Below are 23,259 nucleotides of genomic sequence, written 5' to 3' on the forward strand. Positions count from 1 at the left end.
GGGGGGCACGGGGTGGGGCTTATGGGAGCAGGACAAGGAAGATGACTTGGAGGAGAAGTTCCTGTGCTCAGGACAGACTTCTGCCTCCACTTACGCTGCAGCTTTTGGGTCTTTGCACATGAAACTATTTCTCCGGAATGCCTTCCCACGTGAAAAACGAAGGGTAAGGTTACTGATCTCCAACAGGCTGGCCTTTTTCCTTTTTCAAAAAATGAGAGAGTGGGAACGTCTCCTGTTCCAAGCTTCCACCCACAGGCAAAACCAGGTCTGGAAACCCAAACAAAAACTCCTTTTCAGCCCTCTTTGATCGAGCCAGAGAGCAGAGAGTTTCTCCTTTCACGGTCTCTGGGGAGCAGGCTTTTATGCTCCTGCGAATGGTGCAACCGATTCCCCGATAGGTGGTCTCTCTGGGCAGGAAACTGAAGCTGTTGCAATGCTCAGGACGGGCTGCAAACCTGCTAGCAATAAAACCATCCGGCTTTTAATGGGCTGAGCAACGCTTCTCCCCGCTCCAACTCCAGGACAACGTGGTCCGAAATATCTGCTGAATACTGTTGAAGGGGACAGGTCCAAAAATAGCCAGGAACGACGGCGGGTCAAGTTTCTGCCTAACGGTTATGACATCGGAGCGGAAGAGAGGGGAAAACAGAGGAATGAGAATCCTGCTGTCAGCACTGCTTTGGAACGCTTTCTCATACACACACACACATTTTTATTCATTTTTTAACATATCAGTTCCAACAATCATACAACATATATTATCATCTTATACAATATTTTTGACTTCTGTCCACACCTCTGATGATTTTCCGTTCCTTATCACTTATCCTGCATTTCTTAATTTCTATATTACATTTAACTATCCTCTAACTAATAATAATTCTTTTCATAGTCTTTCTTGCAGTATTTCAAACAACCCACCTTACAAAACTTCTTGCAGTCCTACCTACCAGCGTCATCTGTTCATCAGAATTACTTTTCAAATAGTTCATATATTTACTCCAGCCTTCTAAGAATCTCTGATCCCTGGAACGCTTTCAGAGGACTCCAAGACCCCTGTGCACCCTCTAGGGCCAGACGTCAGAAAAGTTCTGCAGGATCAGGCCGAAGATCCATCTAGTTCAGTGGTTCCCACAGCGCGTAGGCAACACTGACCTAGATGGGACCCCCAAGGAGCATCAAGACCAACCCCCGGGAATGCAGAAATCTTAGCTAAAGCATCCAGCACAAGGCAGCTCCCCGTGTTCCTATGGAATGATTTTAGGATTTGTACCCCAGCCCTATAAAGGGGTCTTGGGACAAGCCCCCTTCAGCTGTAACTCTTCGCAGACCATTCGCTTTGGCAAAATGTGAAACGGACGCCCCTCCTCTTTGCACCGCCATCCAGCCTTGGTTCTGAACGCTAGGGATTAAGAGGCAAAAAGCAACGCCGAGAAAACACCCTCGGAAATGTTCCTTACTAGGGCTGCGAAGAGATGTCATTTTTAGAAAATAAAAACAGAAGAATCCCCAAGGTAGCCTTCGGTCCACGACTGCACGACATTCAGCACACGGATATTTTTAAACACAGACTCGGCTCTATAAATGAGGTTATGCACACCTGCAAGGAAGAGCCAGGCCTCCCCGTTAACCAGCTCCAGTTAATTACAGCACAATCTCCTTCGGTTAATGCGCACGCTTTAAATAAATTAGGAAGGCTTGTTCAAACAGGTGCAGGGGGAGGGAAGCGAGATTAGAGGCGAGGCGACGCGGCTGGAATTCACTGGCTAAGGCTGATGAATCCTGGTCTTTCTACGGCAGCCGCAGAGTTGGAAGGGACCCCGTGGGGTCATCTAGTCCAACCCCCTGAAGTGCAGGAATCACAGATAAAGCATCTCTGGCAAGTGGCCAGCCAACTTCTGCCTAAAAACCTCCAAGGGAGCCCGTTCCACCGCCAAACAGCTCTTACCATGGTGTGCAGTAGAAAAAAGACCGTCACAGAACCGAGACATTACACAAAACAAATGAAATACCGTGAAAATCCCTGAAACGAGAAGTAATCGACTAGAAATAATAATCAAAAAGTTTAAGGGGAAAATTAGAAAAACCTAGAATTGAACAAAGCCTTAACGGGATGCCGGCTACAAACCTTGTTTCACTGAACTATTTAGTTTCCTCAGAAGGAAATAGAGAAATCATAAACCTTAAATAACCAAATTCAAAGAAACTCCCCAAAATTCTGAAGTATTATAATCCTACCTCGACCTAGGTGAGGCAAAGCGCAGTAATAAAGGATTGAGGACTCAAAGGTACAGTTTCTAAAAAGTTTCTGTACCTAAAAGGTACAGCCGCATCTACGTTACAGCCGCATCTGTTCCAATTCTACAGACAGAGACTCTCACCTAAGAGATCTACAGCAAACCTTTTCAGAACTAAAATACCCAGCAGATGAAGTTAGACAACAGATCAACAGAGCCAGACTGATACCCAGAGAGAACTTACTGCAAGACAGACCCAAAAAAGAAAATAACAGAACACCTCTAGTCATCACATACAGCTCCCAAGTTAAAACAGTACAACGCATCATCAGAGATCTACAACCTCTCCTGGACAATGACAGTTCTCTTTCTCAAGCTCTGGGAGGAAGACCTTTCATTGCCTACAGAGAACCACCCAATCCTAAACAACTCCTAACCCACAATAATACTACAACCAGACTTAACACAGACACTGGCACCAGAGCCTGCAATAAACCCAGATGCCAACTTTGCTGCCACATACACCCGGACAACACCATTACTGGCCCCAACAACATCACACATACCATCTCGGGACTGTTTAATTGCTCATCGTTTAACATTGTGTATGCCATCAAATGCCAACAGTGTCCTTCAGCTCTCTATATTGGACAAACAGGCCAAACCTTACGCCAAAGAATAAACGGACATAAATCTGACATCAAGAATCACAAAACAGAGAAACCAGTAGGAGAACACTTCAATCTCCCAGGACATTCTATACAAGATCTCAAAGTAGCTGTTTTACTACAAAGGAATTTCAGAAATAGACTGGAAAGAGAAGCTGCTGAATTGCAACTCATTACCAAACTTAAAACCATGGAGAGACCTGGTCTGAACAAAGACATTGGATTCTTATCTCATTATACATGACTAAGCCATGTTTCACCTTCTCACCCCTTGCCTTTTCCTGTAAGACCTATTGCAGTCGTTAAGAGTCGTCAACAGGCTCATCTCAGCTATCTGCCAATCTCCCATTCCCACCACCCTTCTGAGTAATACCCCTCCCCACCTTCTCACTATATAGAAGGATCTGGCAACTTCTGTTTCAGTGTATCTGAAGAAGTGTGCATGCACACGAAAGCTCATACCAAGAACTAACTTAGTTGGTCTTTAAAGTGCTACTGGAAGGAATTTTTTTATTTTGACTATGGCAGACCAACACGGCTACCTATCTGTAACTGAAGACATGGAAAGATTGATTTGTTTTTAAATGTTTTTATTTTTCTGTATTTTGTGTTTTTTCTTTTCCTTTCTTTTTTTCCTTTTTCTTATTTTTGTAACCCTTTTTGAAACCTTAATAAATATCATTTAAAAAAAATAAAATATCCAGGAGTAGCAGAGGAGTGGATTCAGCCATCATCGGCTGCTTTTGAATTTCCTGGGTCCTTCGGTAAGCCAGAATGAACCTAGGGAAATTCTACATGCAGAATTAGCTCCATCACCAAGCGGTAAGGTAGATGTTCTCTCCTAAAAATCTCACCTCTGCCATGGATCCATCAGCCAACTTTAACATGCACTGTCTCTGCTCCTGTCCACAATGGATGGATGTCGCCGCTGCACTACCTTACAGGGACGTTGTAAGGATTGCTGGGCCAAACACACAAAGCGCTTTGGGCACCAAAGGTCACAGAATCATACAGTCATACCTCATGTTACGTCCGCTTCAGGTTGCGTGTTTTCATCTTGCGTCCCTCAGCAACCTGGAAGTACTGGAATGGGTTACTTCCAGGTTTTGCCGCTCGCGCATGATGTATCATAGCTGTCAACTTTCCCCTTTTCTTGCGAGGAATCCTATTCGGAATAAGGGAATTTCCCTTAAAAAGGGGGAAACGTCGACAGCTATGGCATGGACAGAAGCACCAAATCGTGCCACGTTCCTTTGCAGACGCAGAGCTTCGAGTTGAGGGCTTTTCACGTTACGGGTGGGCCTCCGGAACGGATCCCACAGTACCACAGTAAAACTGTAGAGTTGGAGGGAACACCCCCCCCCCCGCCAGCAAAAAAAGGGGTCATCAAGAATGCGGCAGCTAGACTGGTGACTGGGAGCGGCCGCCGAGACCATATAACACCGGTCTTGAAAGACCTACATTGGCTTCCAGTACGTTTCTGAGCACAATTCAAAGTGTTGGTGCTGACCTTGAAAGCCCTAAACAGCCTCGGTCCAGTATATCTGAAGGAGCGTCTCCTCCCCCATCATTCTGCCCGGACACTGAGGTCCAGCTCCGAGGGCCTTCTGGCGGTTCCCTCACTGTGAGAGGCCAAGTTACAGGGAACCAGGCAGAGGGCCTTCTCGGTGGTGGCACCCACCCTGTGGAACGCCCTCCCATCAGATGTCAAAGCGACAAACAACTACCTGACATTCAGAAGACATCTGAAGGCAGCCCTGTTCAGGGAAGTTTTTAATATGTGACATTTTAGTGTATTTTTCATCTTTGTTGGAAGCCGCCCAGAGTGGCTGGGGAAACCCAGCCAGATGGGCGGGGTACAAATAATAAAGTATTATTATTATTATTATTATTATTATTATTATTATTATTATTATTATTAAGTCTAACATCCTGCAATGAAGGATCACAGGCTAAGATAATTGTCATCATCATCATCATCATCATCGGGGATAAAAATATTTCTCGCAGCTGCAACCATTCAAGTCCACAGAACCCGCAGAACTTGTGCACAACAGCCACCTGGGTTTTGTGGTCAGATACGGCGCGGTATCCAAGTGCAACGCCGCCGTGTGACATGCAAACAAGCCCTGCCTGGGTGACCGGCCGGAGATGAGCTACAGAGCCAGCGGGCGAACCCTTTTCGGGGTCCCCTCTGCGCCGGCGTGATGCGAAGCCGCTGCGCCCACCCCAAGCGCCGAGCCTCGAGCGGCGGCCGCCCGACTCAGGAGGTCGAACCGAAATCGGCACCTGCTGGGAAAAGAAGCACGACGGGCAGCAGTTGACCCCAAGCTCACAGAGCCGCTAAGAGAGAAAGAGAGAGGGGCACCCAGGTTAGAAAGGGTGTCAGAGAGGGGAGAAGCGTGAAGGCGATGTTATAAGGGGGGAGCCGAGTGGAGGCGAGGAAGCTGCAGGAGAGAGAAGGCTGCGGAGTTGGCGTCTACATCTAAAGGAGAGAGGGAGGTGCTCCGGGAGCACACGCACCCTACCATGGCGTTCCTCCATATAGGGCTTGGGTTTCTTTCTCAATTTGGACGACTTCTTATTGTTCCTTTCCAGGAGTTCTTTAATGTGCAGAGTCACTGGGGAACAAACAGAACGATGAGGACCACGGAATGGAACACAAAGACAGCAAGAGAGAGAGAGAGAAAGAGAGGGATTGGGGTGGGGGGTTTTTTGGGGGGGTAGGTACAGATTTCAAACACAGGAAGAACAAAATAAAGGAAATAAAAATAAAATAAAAAATGAGCAAGACAGCTCTGCTTTCAATGCCGGCCGGCTCAGGCAGGTCTTTTCCCCCTGCACCTTACCTGGGTGTCACCGGAGAGGAGCTAGAATGCACCAGTGGCGTTGAAGAATTGCTGGGATGGAGGGGAACCCAAAGGCCATGTAGTCCAATCCGCTGCGATTGCAGCCGATCGTCTCCACAGGCACAGAGGGTCTGCATTAAGGACCTGCCGAAGGTCTTGAGAGTTTAAATTTGGCGGAGTAGAAACTAGTGATTTTAGTGGGGCAGGAGCCTCACACCCCTAAACTCCTATGTTTAAATCTTGCAATTATATTATTATTATTATTATCATCATCATCATTATATTGAATTTATATACCGCCCTATACCCAGAGGTCTCAGGGAGGTTCACAGAACAAAATGAAAAAGCAAAATATATAATCAAAATAAAAGCAACCCAATAACCCGATTTACTACCTTCCAAACCTATTTAGCACCATTCTGTCCTCTCCCTGCAGGTGCTTCCCTTTTCCTGAATTGTTCCCATGGATGAGCCCATCCAATCGAGGATCACGTAGTGAAATGAGGATGGTGTCACAATTAACGCAGTAATTGATGCAGTCATACCTCAGGTTACAGCCGCTTCAGGTTGCGTTTTTTGGGGTTGCAGACTGCCGAAACCCGGAAGTACCAGAACGGGTTACTTCCCGGTTTCGGCAGTCACACATGCACAGAAGCGCTAAATCGCGCTTTGCGCATGCGCATAAGTGTCGAATTGCAACCCGTGCGTGCACAGAAGCGGGTTGCGAACATGCATCCCACACGGATCACGTTCGCAACTGAGCATCCACTGTATTTGACTCCATAATGACTCCAAGCGAGAGCAACAGAGAACCAGGAAGGTGAATAACGGTTTGGGGCCAGGATGCGTTGCAACCAGAACAAAGAGCTTGGTGGGTCTTGCTCAGAGAAGCCACGATCTGTAAGCGGAGGACAAATCTTGGCTGCAGGTTTGCTTGGAGTAAAACAAACCACTCCCTTGGTTCAGGTGAAATGCTGAGCCGGATCGCGGTGTCAAGGCCAGGGGAAGGTTGCTTTTCCAAGCACTCAGGTGGAAGTGAGATACATACAGGAATGTAAGAAGAGCCTTCTGGATCAGGCCAGCGGCCCACCCCACCCCAGGTGATTTGTCTCACCCCCTTCCTGACGAAATGTCACCTTTATTTAATTTACATTTTTTATCCCAGCAGGATTTCAACCTCTCTGTACGATCATCTCTGGCTACCCGTGACTGCCATTTTAATATTACAGTCATACCTCATGTTAAGTTTGCTTCAGGTTGAGCGTTTTCAGGTTGCGTCCCGTGGCGACCCGGAAGTAACAGAATGTGTTACTTCCGGGTTTCGCCACTCACGCATGCACAGCCACGCAAAATGACATCACGCACATGCGCAGAAGCGGTGAATCATGACCCGCGCATGCACAGACGCGGGTTGCGTTCTTTTCAGGTTGCAAACAGGCCTCCAGAACGGATCCCGTTTGCAACCAGAGGTACCACTATATCTGTCAACTTGTTTTATTTTTATTCTATCCTATCCTTCGAGCCGACAGTCAGAGCAGCTTATAAATTCAAGCTTCCTGGGGCATTTCTGTTAAAACTAAAAGGGGCAATAATATGGTTCCTTAAATAAACGAGCACAGCAACACTTTGGGGTTGCCAGAAGATCAAAAGGAATCTCCGTAAGAGAACTGCAACCACTTTGCCATTTTCTTCTATTTTTTACTACGTTGACCAACTGGAGGAGAGTTTCTACCCTTCCAGAAATACCTTCAGTACAGCCTCCCCTATCCTAGGACTCTCCAGATGTCTGGGGCGACAACCTCCCACCAGCCCCATGGAGTCGTAGCCCCAAACACCTGAAGGCAGAAGGTTCGGGAAGGTTGCCCAGGCGAGTTAAACATGCCCACACACCCAACAGCCCCTGGGATTTTAACAGAACTCCCTAACCTCTTTATAACTGTCCTGGCGACATCTAGGATTGCGCTGAAGGTAAATAATACTCCGTGATGGTAGAGATAAAAGGAGAATTCAAGAATCATAGAGGTGTAAGGGAACCCTGAGGGTCATTCAGTCCAACCCCCATCAGATGCAAGAATCTCAACTAAGGATGGGCACCGCTAGCCCTGAACCCCTATTCTCCCCAGGGCCAGATCCATCCTACTCAGGGGTGGAAGGGGACGGAATGAATGAATGAATGAATGAATGAATCCTTGGGCTGGCACTGTGCAGGAGCTCTTCCAAGTGACACGACTCCAGCGGCAGGGAAAGCATGGCTGTTGCTAACATAAAATGGCACAGGGTGGAGCACAGATACAAATGAATTGAGGACTCGACTGGCATACGTCAGATGGGCGAGCTCTTCCCAAGTGGCTGGAACGGGAAAGAGTGGTGCTGATCACTACCGGCACTCCTGAACCGTGAGGCTTCCAGAGAGAAAAATCCAGCAATGGATCACAACCATGTGCAAGAAACGAGTTTGATGTGCTCACAGTGTGGCTCAGACCTGGTGTGTGGGTGTGCTTGTGTGTGCCTGTTGGCTACCAGTACGTTTCCGAGCACAATTCAAAGTGTTGGTGCTGACCTTTAAAGCCCTAAACGGCCTCAGTCCAGTATACCTGAAGGAGCGTCTCCACCCCCATCGTTCTGCCCGGACACTGAGGTCCAGCGCCGAGGGCCTTCTGGCGGTTCCCTCCCTGCGAGAAGCAAAACTACAGGGAACAAGGCAGAGGGCCTTCTCGGTGGTGGCACCCGCCCTGTGGAACGCCCTCCCACCAGATGTCAAAGAGAACAACAACTACCAGACTTTTAGAAGACATCTGAAGGCAGCCCTGTTTAGGGAAGCTTTTAATGTTTAATAGGTTATTGTATTTTAGTGTTCTGTTGGAAGCCACCCAGAGTGGCTGGGGAAACCCAGCCAGATGGGCGGGGTATAAATAAATTATTATTATTATTATTATTATTATTATTATTATTATTATTATTACTATGAGTGTTCCATTCCACACCCCTGGATAAAGCGAGCAAAGAACCCTTTCCCCATTATTCACTCTGTGCCCCCAGATTCATACTTGAGAACCCTTTCCCCATTATTCACTCTGTGCCCCCAGATTCATACTTGAGAACCCTTTCCCCATTATTCACTCTCTGCCCCCAGATTCATACTTGAGAGAGAGAGGAAAAGACAGAGAATCCCACTGTTATCCCTCTATTGCATGAGGATGACACGACTGTGTGCTGGCGGCATCGCGGCCGCTCGACCAATCAGCACCCTTCCTGCTCCAGGCTAATTTGCAAACCAGAGGGGGGGCCGTTGCATGCGTAGCAAATTCTCAATGGTAATTATCAACACGGCAACCGGCTTTGAAATCCGGGTCGTGTGTGGGCGGAAGGAAAGAAAGAAAGAAAGGAGTAGTGCTCCTTAGGCCAGTCTACTCAACGTGCCCGATAGTTACTGATATCCCACAATAAGCCCTGCCTGCTACAGTGGGTTTGCCACCTTCTTTGCAGGTAAAATCAAGCACGCTCAGACAGAATTGCAGCACCTCTTTCCAACAACATTGCAGGTTATAGGAGGCTTAGCATTGGCTGGTTGGCATGGATTGGCACCCTAAGCAGAGGGTAAACAGCTGCATTGTGGATCTATGTTCCTCCCAACCGGTCAAGACCAGCCAGGAGAAATGGGATTTTGCTGGCGGGAATCGCTGTCTCTTCAGCAATGTCAGAAATGCAAGCCCGACACCTCATTTCCCAGAGGGGCCAGACAGATGCCTCTGGGTGTCCCATAAGCGAAGCAAGGAGACAATGGCCTTCCCTTGTTGTTTGTTCTCCAGCAGCTGGCAGCTCAAGGTATAATGCCCCTGAAGCTGGAGGTTCTATTCAATTATCACACCTAATTACTGCTCTTCCATTTCCATGTCAAATTTTAAAAGCCAGCAATGCAGGCTGAAACCCTACCCACCTGCGCCCTGTTTGGCCAGAGTGGTGCATGCTCTGGTTATCTCCTGCTTGGACTACTGCAATGCGCTCTACGTGGGGCTACCTTTGAAGGTGACTCGGAAACTACAACTAATCCAGAATGCGGCAGCTAGACTGGTGACTGGGAGCGGCTGCTGGGACCACATAATACCTACATTGGCTCCCAGTGCGTTTCCGAGCACAATTCAAAGTGTTGGTGCTGACCTTGAAAGCCCTAAACGGCCTCGGCCCAGTAGACCTGAAGGAGCGTCTCCACCCCCATCATTCTGCCCGGACACTGAGGTCCAGCTCCAAGGGCCTTATGGCAGTTTCCTCACTGCAAGAAGCCAACTTACAGGGAACCAGGCAGAGGGCCTTCTTGGTAGTGGCGCCCACCCTGTGGAACGCCCTCCCATCAGATGTCAAGGAAATAAACAACTACAATCATACCTCAGGTTACAGAAGCTTCAGGTTGCATTATTTCGGGTTACGGACCACCGAAACCCAGAAGTACCGGAACAGGTTACTTCGAGGTTTCGGCGGTTGCACATGTGCAGAAGTGCTAAATCGCGCTTTGCTCATAAGAGCCAAATCGCGACCCACGTGTGCGCAGACGCCTCTGTGGGTTGCGAACGCTGTGGGTTGCAATCCCGCACGGATCACGTTCGCAACCCAAGCATCCACTGAACCTGACATTTAGAATACATCTGAAGGCTGCTTCAGGGTTGCTACATCCGGCAGAAAAATTATTAAGTGGTCATTAAGACCTGCAGAGATTTATAAGTTGTCTGGCGGGGGTGTGGGGTGAGGCAAGGCTATTTGGGAGCAATCATTCTAAACTTTAAAGCCCCAAATGTTTTAGATGTCTCCTCAAATGGGGAGCTGCTCCAAAAACATGATGATTTGGGCTGCCCTTTCCCAGCCAACCATTCAAAGAATCATGGAATTGTAGAGTTGGGAGGGATCCAAGGGCCATCTAGTCCAACCCCCTGCAGTGCAGGAATCTCAGCTGAAGAATCCCTGTCAGCTGCAGTCCCTTCTCCCTTGCCACGCTGCTTTTAGCTGAAAGGCCTTTTTGCAAACAGTCCAGACTGATAGCAGCTCTCCTGTTGCTTCACGGACCAGCCTTGCTGACCAAGATTCCTTCCAACTGGCCAGGCCAATATTTGCATTTCTAGACCTCCTGCGTGCAAAGCAGGGAGTTCCAGGACTGAGCTATCCCGCTTCCCCCACTGCCTTTTCTTCCTGCGTTTTTTACAAAGCCCGCCTTCTGCAAGACAATGAGGACTAGGGACTTGCTGTCCTCAAGTGGAGCCAAAGGCAGCAGCGTAAAGAAAGCCAGTTTCGGGCTGGACTTGCTTCCTGCACAGTGAACTGCAGAAAGGGGCTGTGTGGAGGTCGTGGCATCCTGTTCGGTCCAAAGGAGACTGTCTCCAAGGGCAAAAGGCAAGAGAGCAATGCGTTTCCACATCTCATTAATGAAATCATTTCCCTCCTGCCGCTCATCAGGCGGAGAACATTAGCTGAGGGAGGGCTTTCGGTGGGGAGCCGGGATGCGGTTTGCTGCTTAATGATTTAGAATAACAGCCGTGTGTTAAGAGAGCCTAGGATAGCCAATTAGCAGCTTTAACTGCAGAGCCCTATTGCAAAGGGGGAGGGGGGAGATCACTGATGATTCAAGGACTGCCATATTGCAGCTGACATTTGTAGGGAAATGACGCAGTTTAGCAGGATGAGGGTGAAACGCAGCTTTGCAAAAGAAGCAGCAGCTGACGTCTCCGAGGGAAGGTGGCCCGGGGGGGGGGGGGAGAGAGAGAGAGCCCCCCCTCAGTCTTCGATTTTTGACTCAGGGGCTCCCAAATGCCTACTCAGGGGCAGTGAGGTCATTTCTTCAGATTCCAACCAGACCTTAAACCAGGGGTCAGCAAACCTTTTCAGCAGGGAACTGGTCCACTGTCCCTCAGACCTTGTGGGGGGCCGGACTATATATTGGGGGGGGGGATGAACAAATTCCCATGCCCCACAAATAACCCAGAAATGCATTTTAAATAGAAACACGCCTTCTACTCATGTAAAAACATGCTGATTCCCAGACCGTCTGCGGGCTGGATTTAGAAGGCAATTGGTCCAGATCTGGCCCACGGGCCTTAGTTTGCCTACCCATGCCTTAAATCTACCAGGACAAAACCCATCTGGAAACACCCCCCAGTGCAAGGGCACCATCAAAATTCAACAGTGCTCTGCTTGCTTTTTGTTGCAAAACATTGTTTGGCGGATTATGAGTGCCGTGTCGCTTTGTGAAATTTCATAATGTGACTTTTCTTGCAGTTGTGCTGCTCGGCCTATTTGTTGTCATGAACCGTGCTTTACAGAAGGTGACTGTTTTACAGAAACGAAGCAACTATTCCAGCCCTTACCCTTTCGGGTTATTTTACTTGGTCAATATTATCGGGGGAAAGCCCAGAGTGGCTGGGGAAACTCAGCCAGATGGGTGGGGTATAAATAATAAATTATTATTATTATTATTATTATTATTATTATTATTAGCTGAAAAGATAGAAAGAAAGAAACCCTCATGCTTTGTGTGTTCCCCGTGTCTAGCTCAAGAGCCACCAAACTCGTTTCGTGCCGGATCTCACGCTGGATTTTGCTGAGCCTCGGAAAAGGGCAGCCAACGTTTCCTAACACCTTGAGCTGACCAGGTGTGCCCTTCCCCTTCCTCGCTGCCTTACCTTTCGTGTCGTTCACCGGATCCATGTGCCTGTAGATGTACCCTTCCAGGTAGGAGTGGAACTTGGGCGTGGGAGGGAAGAAAGCCAGGCAGATGGACATGAGCTCCCAGCCCCGCGCGAGGCTCTCGTAGCGGAAGTTCTCGGTGGTCTGGCGGCACAGCTGGATGTAGAGTTCGTCCCGGAGGCCCTGCATGCTCCAGCCCTTGGTGGCGATCTCCAGGGCCACGTTGAGCTGGTCCGCCTTGGCCCTCCGGTCCCCCATGTACATCTGAATGAGCTTGAAGATCTCGCAGGCTTCCTTTTTGACGTTGCGGTCGGTGGTCATGATCATGGGCTTCTTGATGGACTCGCTGCTCCAGGCCAGCATGTTGGCGATGGAGACTTTGCGGCGGAAGAGGCCTTGCGTGTGCTTGTTGAAGTGCTTGGAGGCCCAGTTCTCGATGTCCGTCTCCGAGGAAGGCTTTCGCAGGTTGAAGGTGGGGAAGACACAGCTGGTGCTAGGCATCATGTTCCGGTTCTGGCGGCTGCTCTCAAACTGCGCGCAGGCGCCCAGGTCCTCCGACTGGAAGGGGGACAGAGAGACAAGGCAAGAGTGACGAGGCAGGCAGGAGACCTGCCTCTAAGGTCCAGGGTGGATAAAAATCAACGATTTAAAAAAAGAAAAATCGGGTTATTTATTAAAATCAGATTTTTAAAATTGGATTTTTTTAAAAAAATGCTTTTGGAGGAAAATATCTTTCTAAAGGTAGTTTTCTATTTAAATTACATTATAGTCCAAAGGCTATTTATCAGGGAATAAGGATTTGCTTTAAGTTTTTCATGTGTGCTAAAACTCAGTCTAAGGTTTTTTTAAAAATGTTTAATCACATCAGTTAACAAACTGATTTTTAAAATAAAATGCTATTGCAGGAAAATATCTTTCTAAAGATAGTTTTCTATTTAAATCACATTATAGTCCAAAGGCTATTTATCAGGAAATAAGGATTTGCTTTAAGTTTTTCATGTGTGCTAAAACTCAGTCTAAGTTTTTTTAAAAAAATGTTTAATCACATCAGTTAACAAACTGATTTTTAAAATAAAATGCTATTGCAGGAAAATATCTTTCTAAAGATAGTTTTCTATTTAAATCACATTATAGTCCAAAGGCTATTTATCAGGAAATAAGGATTTGCTTTAAGTTTTTCATGTGTGCTAAAACTCAGTCTAAGTTTTTTTAAAAAAAATGTTTAACCACATCAGTTAACAAACATGGATACATATGTTATAATGTTATAATGTTATTGTTTATAATGTTAATGTTTCCTGCTTGGCAGGGGGTTGGACTCGATGGCCCTTGTGGTCTCTTCCAACTCTATGATTCTATGATTCTATTCTATGATTCTAGTTAAATAAATTGTTTAAATTGTTATTAAGGAAATGGTCACTTTTCCTCCTTCCAATAAAGTACAGAAAAAATTTGCCCAAATATAAAAAGTTCACGATAATTTCAGTTGGACTAGATGACCCTCGAGGTCCCTTTGCAACTCTACGATATCACTATATTCTTTCCGGTGCCTGCTAAAAATGGTTTTGTTCATAAAGGACTCCCCAGATGCTAAGAAAGCTGTTGCAAGTTTTAATCTGTTTTTAGTCTGTTATTTTAACTTTTCAATAGCATTTTCCTTTTGGGTGACTTTATTGTTTTATCTTTTCCACAAACCGCTTTGAGGTTGCTGCTGTTGTTTACCACTGAGTGGCGTATAAATTTTATGAAATAAAGTAATTAAACAAGTGACCAGCACCCATCGTTCTGCCCGGACACTGAGGTCCAGCACCGAGGGCCTTCTGGCGGTTCCCTCACTGCGAGAAGCAAAGTTACAGGGAACCAGGCAGAGGGCCTTCTCGGTGGTGGCGCCCGCCCTGTGAAACGCCCTCCCATCAGATGTCAAGGAAATAAACAACTATCTGACTTTTAGAAGGCATCTGAAGGCAGCCCTGTTGAGGGAAGTTTTTAATGTTTGATGTTTTATTGTGTTTTCAATATTCTGTTGGGAGCCGCCCAGAGTGGCTGGGGAAACCTAGCCAGATGGGTGGGGTATAAATAATAAAATTATTATTATTATTATTATTATTATTATTATTATTATTATTATTATTATGACTACTACTACTACTTTATTATTACTACTATTATTATTATTACCTGCCCCGGAGCTGAAAGCCTCCCAACTTCCCACCCCTCTTGGCCAGTTACAAACAACATCTAGGGCAGCGGTTCTCAATCTGTGGCTTCCCAGATGTTGTTGGACTACAACCAGTGGCGTAGCGTGGGGGGTGCAGGGGGGCCGGCCGCAACATCTGGGGGTTAGGGTTAGGGGGCGCAAATCACGGGTTAGGGGGCACTAATTACTTGCCTTGCCCCGGGTGCTGACAACCCACGCTACGCCACTGACTACAACTCCCATCATCCCTGAGCTCTGGCCTTGCTAGCTAGGGGTGATGGGAGTTGTAGTTCAACATCATCTGGGGACCCACAGGTTGAGAAAGGCTGATCTAGGGCCTCTTTTGCAGAACTGTCCCACCAATGACGTCACTTTCCCACAAATTTGGCCAACATTGGAATTATCTCCCCCTCTACTTATTAACCTTATTTCGTGGTCCAGACCCATAGTTAGAGCTGGTTAATTGATAGCACTTGGGGGGAAAGAGTCAGAACTTGGGGGACGGATCTCTTATTTGCACCTAGAAGATCCCTGGATGAGTAACAGGTTGGGGACAGATGCCTGCCTAAGATCCCAGGGAAACTGAGGCTGACCTTTCTGCCTGCTGCTACATGTGTACGACACCCCTGAGGAAAGCCTAAATACCTTCTTATAGGACTTCCCTGCCATTCTGCTCCACAAACACTCATTTCTCAGCCTGGATGGAGAGAGTTAAACACTCCCCCCACCCACTGCAATTCTGAAAAGAAAATATAACCTCAGCAAACAAGATGCTCATTTCTCCAATGATGCTTTCTGAACAATGGTAGCTGTCATGGAGATATTCTTTGCAACGGCTCACAGGTGGCAGAGCAAACTGTGGTGCTTTGCAGCGGCTCAGCTCCTCTGTTAATTCGTTTAGGCCAGACTTCGCTTCTGCCAACCTGGCAAAACCTCCAGATGTTTCAGGCCACCGTGCGTCGTCACCAAAAACATCTGGAGGGCACCAGGTTGACAAAGGCTGGTGTAGGCAGCTTGTAGTACCAAGGGCCTAAATAAACTCTCCCTTTCCCTAGATCACAGGGATCTAAAGGTGAGATGCTCTGTAGGAGACATGAATCTCTCGCTGGGTCACTGGCTGCGCCACTAAAACACATGTGCATATTGTTATATTATCATTGCAATCAAATCCTTGCCAGGGGTATTTTTAATTACCCAGATTTGAAGGCTTTTAAAGTCACCATCTAAGCTCCCACTTAGGCCCCAAAGAATCTGGGGCGTAGCAAATCGTTTCCAAACACTGGGAGGGCTTGAAAGCAAAGCTGAGAACAGCCTTGGACTCCAAGCGAGGGAGCAAAGAGACCAGGGATCGGCTTATAATAAATCACACACATCTAAACGTGCACTGGGATCGGCCTGGAGCGCCATAAATAGCTGTGCAAAAAAGCCGACCGAGGGGTGGTGAGCTGAGAAGCCCAAACTCCAGGGAGAGCGAGGAGAAGAGGGGAGCCGAGAACAGAGGGGAAAACAACACCCCTTAACTTGATCAAATTTATACTCTGCTCGACTGTCAAGAAACCTCAAAGCGATTTACAAAACAAAGGAGAAGATAGTGCAATGAAATCATCGCTAAGAAAAATAGATTTAAGACATATGGAAAGTTAAAATAGCAATAGACCAAGAACCAAGAAAAAAATTCATGTCAGCTTGCTAAGTAAGCCCGTCCACGTGAGGCTGTTTTTAGCAGGCACTGAAAAGAGTGCAGTCGTACCTTGGAAGTCGAATGGAATCCATTCCGGAGGTCCGTTCGACTTCCGAAACATTCAGAAACCAAAGCGCGGCTTCTGATTGGCTGCAGGAAACTCCTGCAGCCAATCAGAAGCCGCGGAAGCCCTACCAGACATTCAGCTTCCAAAAAACGTTCAAAAACCGGAACACTCGCTTCCAGGTTTTGATCGTACGGGAGCCAAGGTATTTGAGATCCAAGGTACTGCTGTACAGTGAAGGTGCTTGCCTGGTATCAATCGGCAGGGAGTTCCAAAGGACAGGTGCTGCCGCACTAAAATATCGAATTCTTACAAACGTGGAATGGGTGCCAGTTCTGTCAATCGATCTTGCGGGTAAACTGGTCTCAAGTTGTTAAGGGCTTTGAATGCTAATAGTAACACCTTGGACTTGGCCCCATCGGTAGTTGGCAACCAGGGCAGATCTCTGTTCTGTGCCCAAGGCCTCACTCCTGTCAGCCCTTGCACTGCAGCTCTCGGATGACGCGCAAGGGAAGCCCCATGCAGAGCGCACTGCAGTAATCTAGACATGAAGAAACAAATGCATGGACCCCCTGGGAGGAAGGGCTTTGGAGACCTTCCCAAGAGCCGTGGGCCGGGGGGGAAGCAGAGGGGCACTGAGGCGAAGGACCCCCAGGCCACCTTGAGTCCCAAAAAGGGCAGGGGGTCTTATGGCTCCCACAAGGAAATGGGGAATGGCATGAGTTCCTTGGAAGCTGGGCAAGGAGAAAAGCAAGATGGAGGGGTCATCAGCTGCTCAACTCTGGCTCACTGTATCTGCCATGACTCTCACAGAATCTTAGAGTTGGAAGGGACCCCCAAAGCTCATCTAGCCCAACCCCCCTGCAATGCAGAAATCACAATTGTCTTCCTTTCTCCCTGCCCCCTAATCAGCCAAGAACGCTCTCTTGAAGGTACCATCCATCCATCGACTTGGATCAGCGACTTGGCACGCAGGTAGATGGGATTGATCTCATGCCCTTACAGCAGTGGGGTCAGTGGGTCTGGCTGTTAAGCGACAGGGGGTGGGCTAGATGACACGTGGGACCCCTCCTGACTCTATGATTCTTTTATTCTGCTGGCGGCAGCTGAATGCTGATGGATGCTGATATGGCCTAGGACCCTCGTACCTACAGGACCGCCTCTCCTGGTATGTCCCACGGAGGACCTTAGGGTCTTCAAACAAAAACATCTTGGAGGTCCCGGGCCACGGGGAGGTTAGGCTGGCCTCAACCAGAGCCAGGGGCTTTTTCGGCTGTGGCTCCGATCTGGTGGAACGCTCTGTCACAAGAGACTAGGGCCCTGCGGGACTTGACATCTTTCTGCAGGGCCTGCAAGACAGAGCTGTCCCACCAGGCCTTTGGCCAAGACACAGTCTGACCCCCTCCTTTGGTAATCCTCATAGACCTCCAGCCCAATGGTTGCCATTAATTTGATTCTGAATTGATTTTAAAATGAATTGATTTTAGAACGCTGTGTTACTTTTATTGCTGTTAGCCGCTCTGAGCCCGGCTTCGACTGGGGAAGGCAGGATATAAATAAAATATTATTATTATTATTATTATTATTATTATTATTATTATTATGGAGCTCCCTTCCTTTAGTAGCCCTAGGAACAAGGGAAGCTGCCTTACCCCAGATCAGAGAATTGGTCCGCCTGTTTCCTGCTTGGCAGGGGGTTGGACTCGATGGCCCTTGTGGTCTCTTCCAACTCTATGATTCTATGATTCTATGATTCTATGATTCTATCCCAATGCTGCCTGCTCGGACCGGCAGCAGCTCTTCCAAGACCTGAGCCAAAGTGAATCTGTTGAATGGCTCCCTCCCAGGTCCCTTCAACTGAAGGTGGCAAGAACAGAACCGGGGACATCTCTGCATGCAAAACACTGAGCTTTGAACCCTGCCCCTTTATCCCTTGAAGTCTCAGCCAAGGTAGGAAGCTTCCCTGCTTGGGATGACATTTGACAGCCCATGTTAAACAGGCCGGGGGGGGGGGCAGGTTGAGGGGAGGGGGGTCTTCAAGCCCTCTATTTCTGCAGCTCGGATTTCCTCTTCTGAATCTCCATCTCCCAGCAACACCAGGCTGCCGAGCAGAGAATCGTTTCCCCCAAGGGTTTGGATTGCTTGGCGTAGAGAGGAAGGGGAGAACGCTCCCCCTTTAGAAAGAGCAGATTCAAATGAACAAACAGAGACTGAAATTTGTTTCGGAAGCCCCTTCCAGGGTGACTTTATGAATTAGAGAGAGAGAGAGAGAAAGAAAGGGAGAGAGGGAGATCAGAACAGGCCCCTTGATGCAACACAGAGCACCAGCCTGCTCAAAGTATGACTCATCCGAGTTTCTTTGAAATCCTCTCCCCACTATGTTATTCACACAAAGCCTTTCATTTCCCAGAATCAAAATACTTTCCAGCTATTTTTTTCCGTGTGTGTGTGTAAATGTCAGCTGCTCAGCGCTTCCAAGATCAGAAGTGAAAAACCCCAGGACACGGTTCAAAACCTAAGATTTCGATACCCTGGCAAGCTTCGCTTAAGCGCCACACTTGGCTTGGTTAATCATCCTGCAGCCCTATCTCACCGTCTTGCTTCTCATCTTTTAATTTTTATCTGTTGCCATAGCTGCTCTCTCTTATTATAGAATGAAATAAAATAAAATCAAAGGGGAGGGGGAGGAAAGAGAGAAGCGTGCATTCAAAAGCGGCGTTCTTCGTAGAGGAAAGAACACTGAGAGGCCCGTCCTTCCCCAATTTGAACTGCTATTATACTGTAGGTCAGCTAAGAAAGCCTTATACGAGCGCAACGTCAGATAAACACTGGCTGGGGTTTGGGCAGATGGACTTGGTACATCTCCAAGCTCACTGGAGAATCTGCTATGGGGCTCAATAATAGTAATAAAAATAAAATTTTATTTATATCCCGCCCTCCCCAGCCGAAGCCGGGCTCAGAGCAGCTAACAGCAATAAAAGTAACACAGCGTTCTAAAATCAATTCATTTTAAAATCAATTCAGAATCAAATCAATGGCAACCATTGGGCTGGAGGTCTATGAGGATTACCAAAGGAGGGGGTCAGACTGTGTCTTGGCCAAAGGCCTGGTGGGACAGCTCTGTCTTGCAGGCCCTGCAGAAAGATGTCAAGTCCCGCAGGGCCCTAGTCTCTTGTGACAGAGCGTTCCACCAAGTCGGGGCCACAGCCGAAAAAGCCCCTGGCTCTGGTTGAGGCCAGCCTAACCTCCCTGTGGCCCGGGATCTCCAAGTCAATCCATCAGTTGGTAGACTTTTGACTTGCTTTATAACAACCCTAAGAGATGTCTGTGAAGCCAGACTGAGCACTGTGTGGCACCTCACCTGTTGCTGGACCCCCAACTCCCATCACCCCCCAGGTAGGGGGATTGCCTATGGTCAGGAATGATGGGTGCAGCTGTTGAACAACATCTGGGGCCCCCACAAGATCTCCAACCTGCCTTAAAGCATCTGGGGTAACTGGACAGGCCAGCTGGCTCCTCTAGCCTTGCCTTTAGCTCAGCATCATCTCTTGATTCCTGGAAGGCCAAGCGGCTTCAAGGAGAGGGAAAGGTTGGTTTGGTGGTTTAATAGAGCAAACATCTCAGAATTCTAGAATTGTAGAGTTTGGACGGGACCCAAAGGGTTATCTAGCCCGTGAAATGTAAACCAGAGGCATCAATGAAAGCAGGTCTCCAGTTTTTTCGCGAAGAACCTAAGGACGTAAGAACAGCCTGGTGGGTCAGGCCCTCAGCTCTCATTGCTCTGGCTGCTGCTGAATGCGATTGCCTGGAGAAACAGTTTGGTTTATGGGTATCACAGATAAATTGACATAGGCCAGCACAGGAAATGGATTAAGCTGCAACTGTAGGCAAGTGAGGGTCAAAGATGACGAAAGATGCACAGAAGCAGCAGGACCCAAAGGGGCTGAACATAGGAAGCTGCCTGGTGCTGAATCAGATGACCGGTGATACAAAAGAACTCTACAGAATTGTAGAGATGGAAGGGACCCCAAGGGACATCTAGTCCAACCCCCTGCAATGTTTCTAACTCAGCATTGCCGAGACCGATTCGCAGTGGCTCTCCAGGGTTTCAGGCATCCCTGGAGACACCAGGAATTGAACCCAGGACCCTCTGCAGGCAAAGCAGAGGCCCTATCACTGAGCTATGTCCCATCCCCCAAAGGACACCGAGCAATACCAATACAACTCAGACTGGAGACAACAACTCTTCTATAGCGTTAGTTCAAGGATGCCAAATATAGTAGTTTCAAAATCAGGGTTAGAGAACAAGGGCCGGGAACGTCCCCTACCCGAAACCCTGGAGGCAGCCACTGCCGGTCAGTGCAGATTATATTAAACTAATGGTCTGACTCTGTAAAAGACCGCTTCCTGTGTTCCACAGCCCTAATCTGATCCCCAAAGAGGTACTTCCTAAATCTTTCCTACTCTCCCTGGTCATCAGAGGGATGATTTGCTCCCACGACAGACCCTTCCTGAAAGGGACATCTGAAGTGCCAGCACCTTACCTGGGACGGATGCAGGTACGGCTCAGGCGACGCCAGGTTGGTCTGCACCGACACGCTCTTCTCCAGCAGGATCTGGGGGAAGCCGAGCTTCTCGAAGGTGTTTCGCTTCCAGTGCTTGTTCTCCTGCTGGGCCAGCGCCTCGTCCTCGCTGAAGGCCCGCACCACGGGCCCCGGCATGGGGAGGGGCACCGCTCCGTCGCTCTCGTAGCCCGAGCCGTCCTTCTGCGAGTCCCAGCTGCTCCTCTGCCGCATGTGGTAGTGGGCTTGCTGGGCCTCCCACGCCAGCCGGGCCTGGGCCAGGAAGGGCTCGGGGAAGCCCCGGGTCGACTCAGCCTCCACTGAGCGGCTCTCCATGCGGTTCATCTGGGGCCGGCTGCAGCCCGAGGGCGCCCTCTCCTCCGCCAGCCCTTCCTCCCGCTCGCCCGAGCCGTCGGTGGAGGAGGCGTTGGGGTCGTATGAGAGCGACGGCTTCCGGCTTTTCCTCTTGCGCGTGCCGGGCGAGTAGCCGGTGGAGGACATGGTGTTGTGCTGGCTGGACCACGACATGGAGTCGTCCCCCTGCGAGACGGGCGGGCTGTGCCGGAAGTCCGCCCCTTCCATGCTGCTGTAGTCGCCGGACTTGACCTCCAGCCGCTGGTCCCTCACCAGGCAAGGGCTGTGCTGGAGGGAGTAGGAGCCGCCGATGGGGTTCGGCGAGTATTTGTGCCGCAAGCCGGTCTTCATCTTGGGGCTGGAGCCCGACTGCTCGACGTAGACCAGCTGCCGGACGTACTCCTTGCCGGCAGGGCTGTACTCCAGGCTCATGAAGCGGTCGGGCCCCTTCTGCTTGGTCAGGACCAGCTGCTGGTAGGGGGAGTTGGAGCCCTGCTTGGGCGACTGCAGGAAAGGGTGTGGCTTGCGGATCGGGGACTTCTGCGGAGAGCCGGCCTTGTAGCTCCCGCTGGCCTCAAATTGCATGTCCACGGGCGGCTCGTCGTAGATGGGAGCCTGATACTCCATGGGCGGCTCCTCGTACAGGGGCGGCTCGTAGGCATAGCGCGGAGACGATGGCTGCGACTCGCTGGAGTGCTTACGGTGCTGGGCCTGGAGCGGGGAGCAGAAGGAGTCGCCCCGCCCCAGCAGCGGGGAGCAGCTGCCGACGTGCTCGGCCCGCTTCAGAAAGGGCGACTGCTTCCTCTCCGGGAAGAAGACAGAGTTGTCCGAGTCGGGGGCAAAAGTCTGGAGGTTGGGGGACGGCTGGCCGCCCGAGGGCCGGCGCGACCGCGTGCCCTGCTGGTTGTCGGGGGTGTAGCCGTTGCCCTGGTGCATGAGGAAGCTGGGCTCACGGTCCGTCACCTTGATGAGCATCCGCTCCTTGGTCCCTGTGTTCCACCGGAGAGATGATGCCCTGGGACACGGAGAGAGGCAGAACACAAGGCAGCCGTCAGAAGCAGGAACAATGCAAGAAGTACCTTTTTATTTTCGCGCGTATATATATATATATATATATATATATATAACGTATTTCATTACCTACAGTATTTTTCGCTCCATAAGACACACTTTTTTCTTCCTAAAAAGTAAAAGGAAATGTCTGTGTGTCTTATGGAGTGTTCCCTGGAGCCGAATTGCCCAGGGGCGAAAAGCAGATCATGCTTTAAAAAAAGAAAAAAAAGAAAAAGAGGGAAGTGGGTGTTGAAACAAAGCCGCTAATCAGCAAGCAATTGGGGAGGGAGATAAGGGACGCTAGCAATAAAGGAGGCTGCCTGGGAGCGGGGAGGTAAAGACAGCGAACTTGCAAGGAGAGGAGACAGGAAGACTAAAGCAATAAGGAGAGAAATTAGAAGAAAAGGAGGAGCAAAAAACTGCTCCAGCTAAGGAAAAGACACAAAGGCAAACAAGAGGGAAGGGGGTGTTGAAAGGAAGCAGCTGATCGATAAGCGATTGGAAGGGAGATAAGGGACGCTAGAGATAAAGGAGGCTGCCTGGGAGGGGGAAGGTAAAAGTCCATGGATCCTCAGGATTTTTGTACTTGGTCACCCCAAATTCACCATCAGATCACATAGTATGTCCATGGCTACAGCCTGCACAACCCCCCCCCCCATGCATCCACTGTTTCGTGGGGCCACAATGGCACAAAAACATGGTTACAAAGCACGGATCCACATGGATTCTCAGGATTTTTGCATTGGGCTACCCTAAACTCACTGTCAAATCATATTTCTGTGGCCACAGCATGAACCACAAAAATCATACACCCACTGTTTCTTTCAGAATATTTTTTTTCTTGTTTTCCTCCTCTAAAAACTAGTTGCGTCTTATGGTCAGGTGCGTCTTATGGAGCAAAAAACACGGTATAACTTGCAAACGC

The 23,259-nt window shown here is 48.9% G+C and overlaps 1 protein-coding gene across 3 annotated transcripts in view; it reads right to left on the minus strand.

Moving 5' to 3' along the window:
* Window positions 1-23,259, minus strand: part of ARHGAP39 (Rho GTPase activating protein 39) — a 198,011-nt gene that overhangs the window by 27,308 nt on the left and 147,444 nt on the right. For 2 of the 3 annotated variants that reach the window (XM_081204443.1, XM_081204442.1), the window contains exons 4-6: window positions 20,910-22,296; window positions 12,420-12,981; window positions 5,434-5,526 (exon numbers count right to left, since the gene is read on the minus strand). In XM_081204443.1, coding sequence (XP_081060569.1) covers window positions 5,434-5,526; window positions 12,420-12,981; window positions 20,910-22,296 — 2,042 coding nt within the window. The remainder of the gene's footprint in view (window positions 1-5,433; window positions 5,527-12,419; window positions 12,982-20,909; window positions 22,297-23,259) is intronic. The other variant, XM_081204444.1, reaches the window with a different exon arrangement.

This window comes from Podarcis bocagei (assembly GCF_964188305.1).
Source record: "Podarcis bocagei genome assembly, chromosome: 8".
Classification (NCBI taxonomy): domain Eukaryota; kingdom Metazoa; phylum Chordata; class Lepidosauria; order Squamata; family Lacertidae; genus Podarcis; species Podarcis bocagei.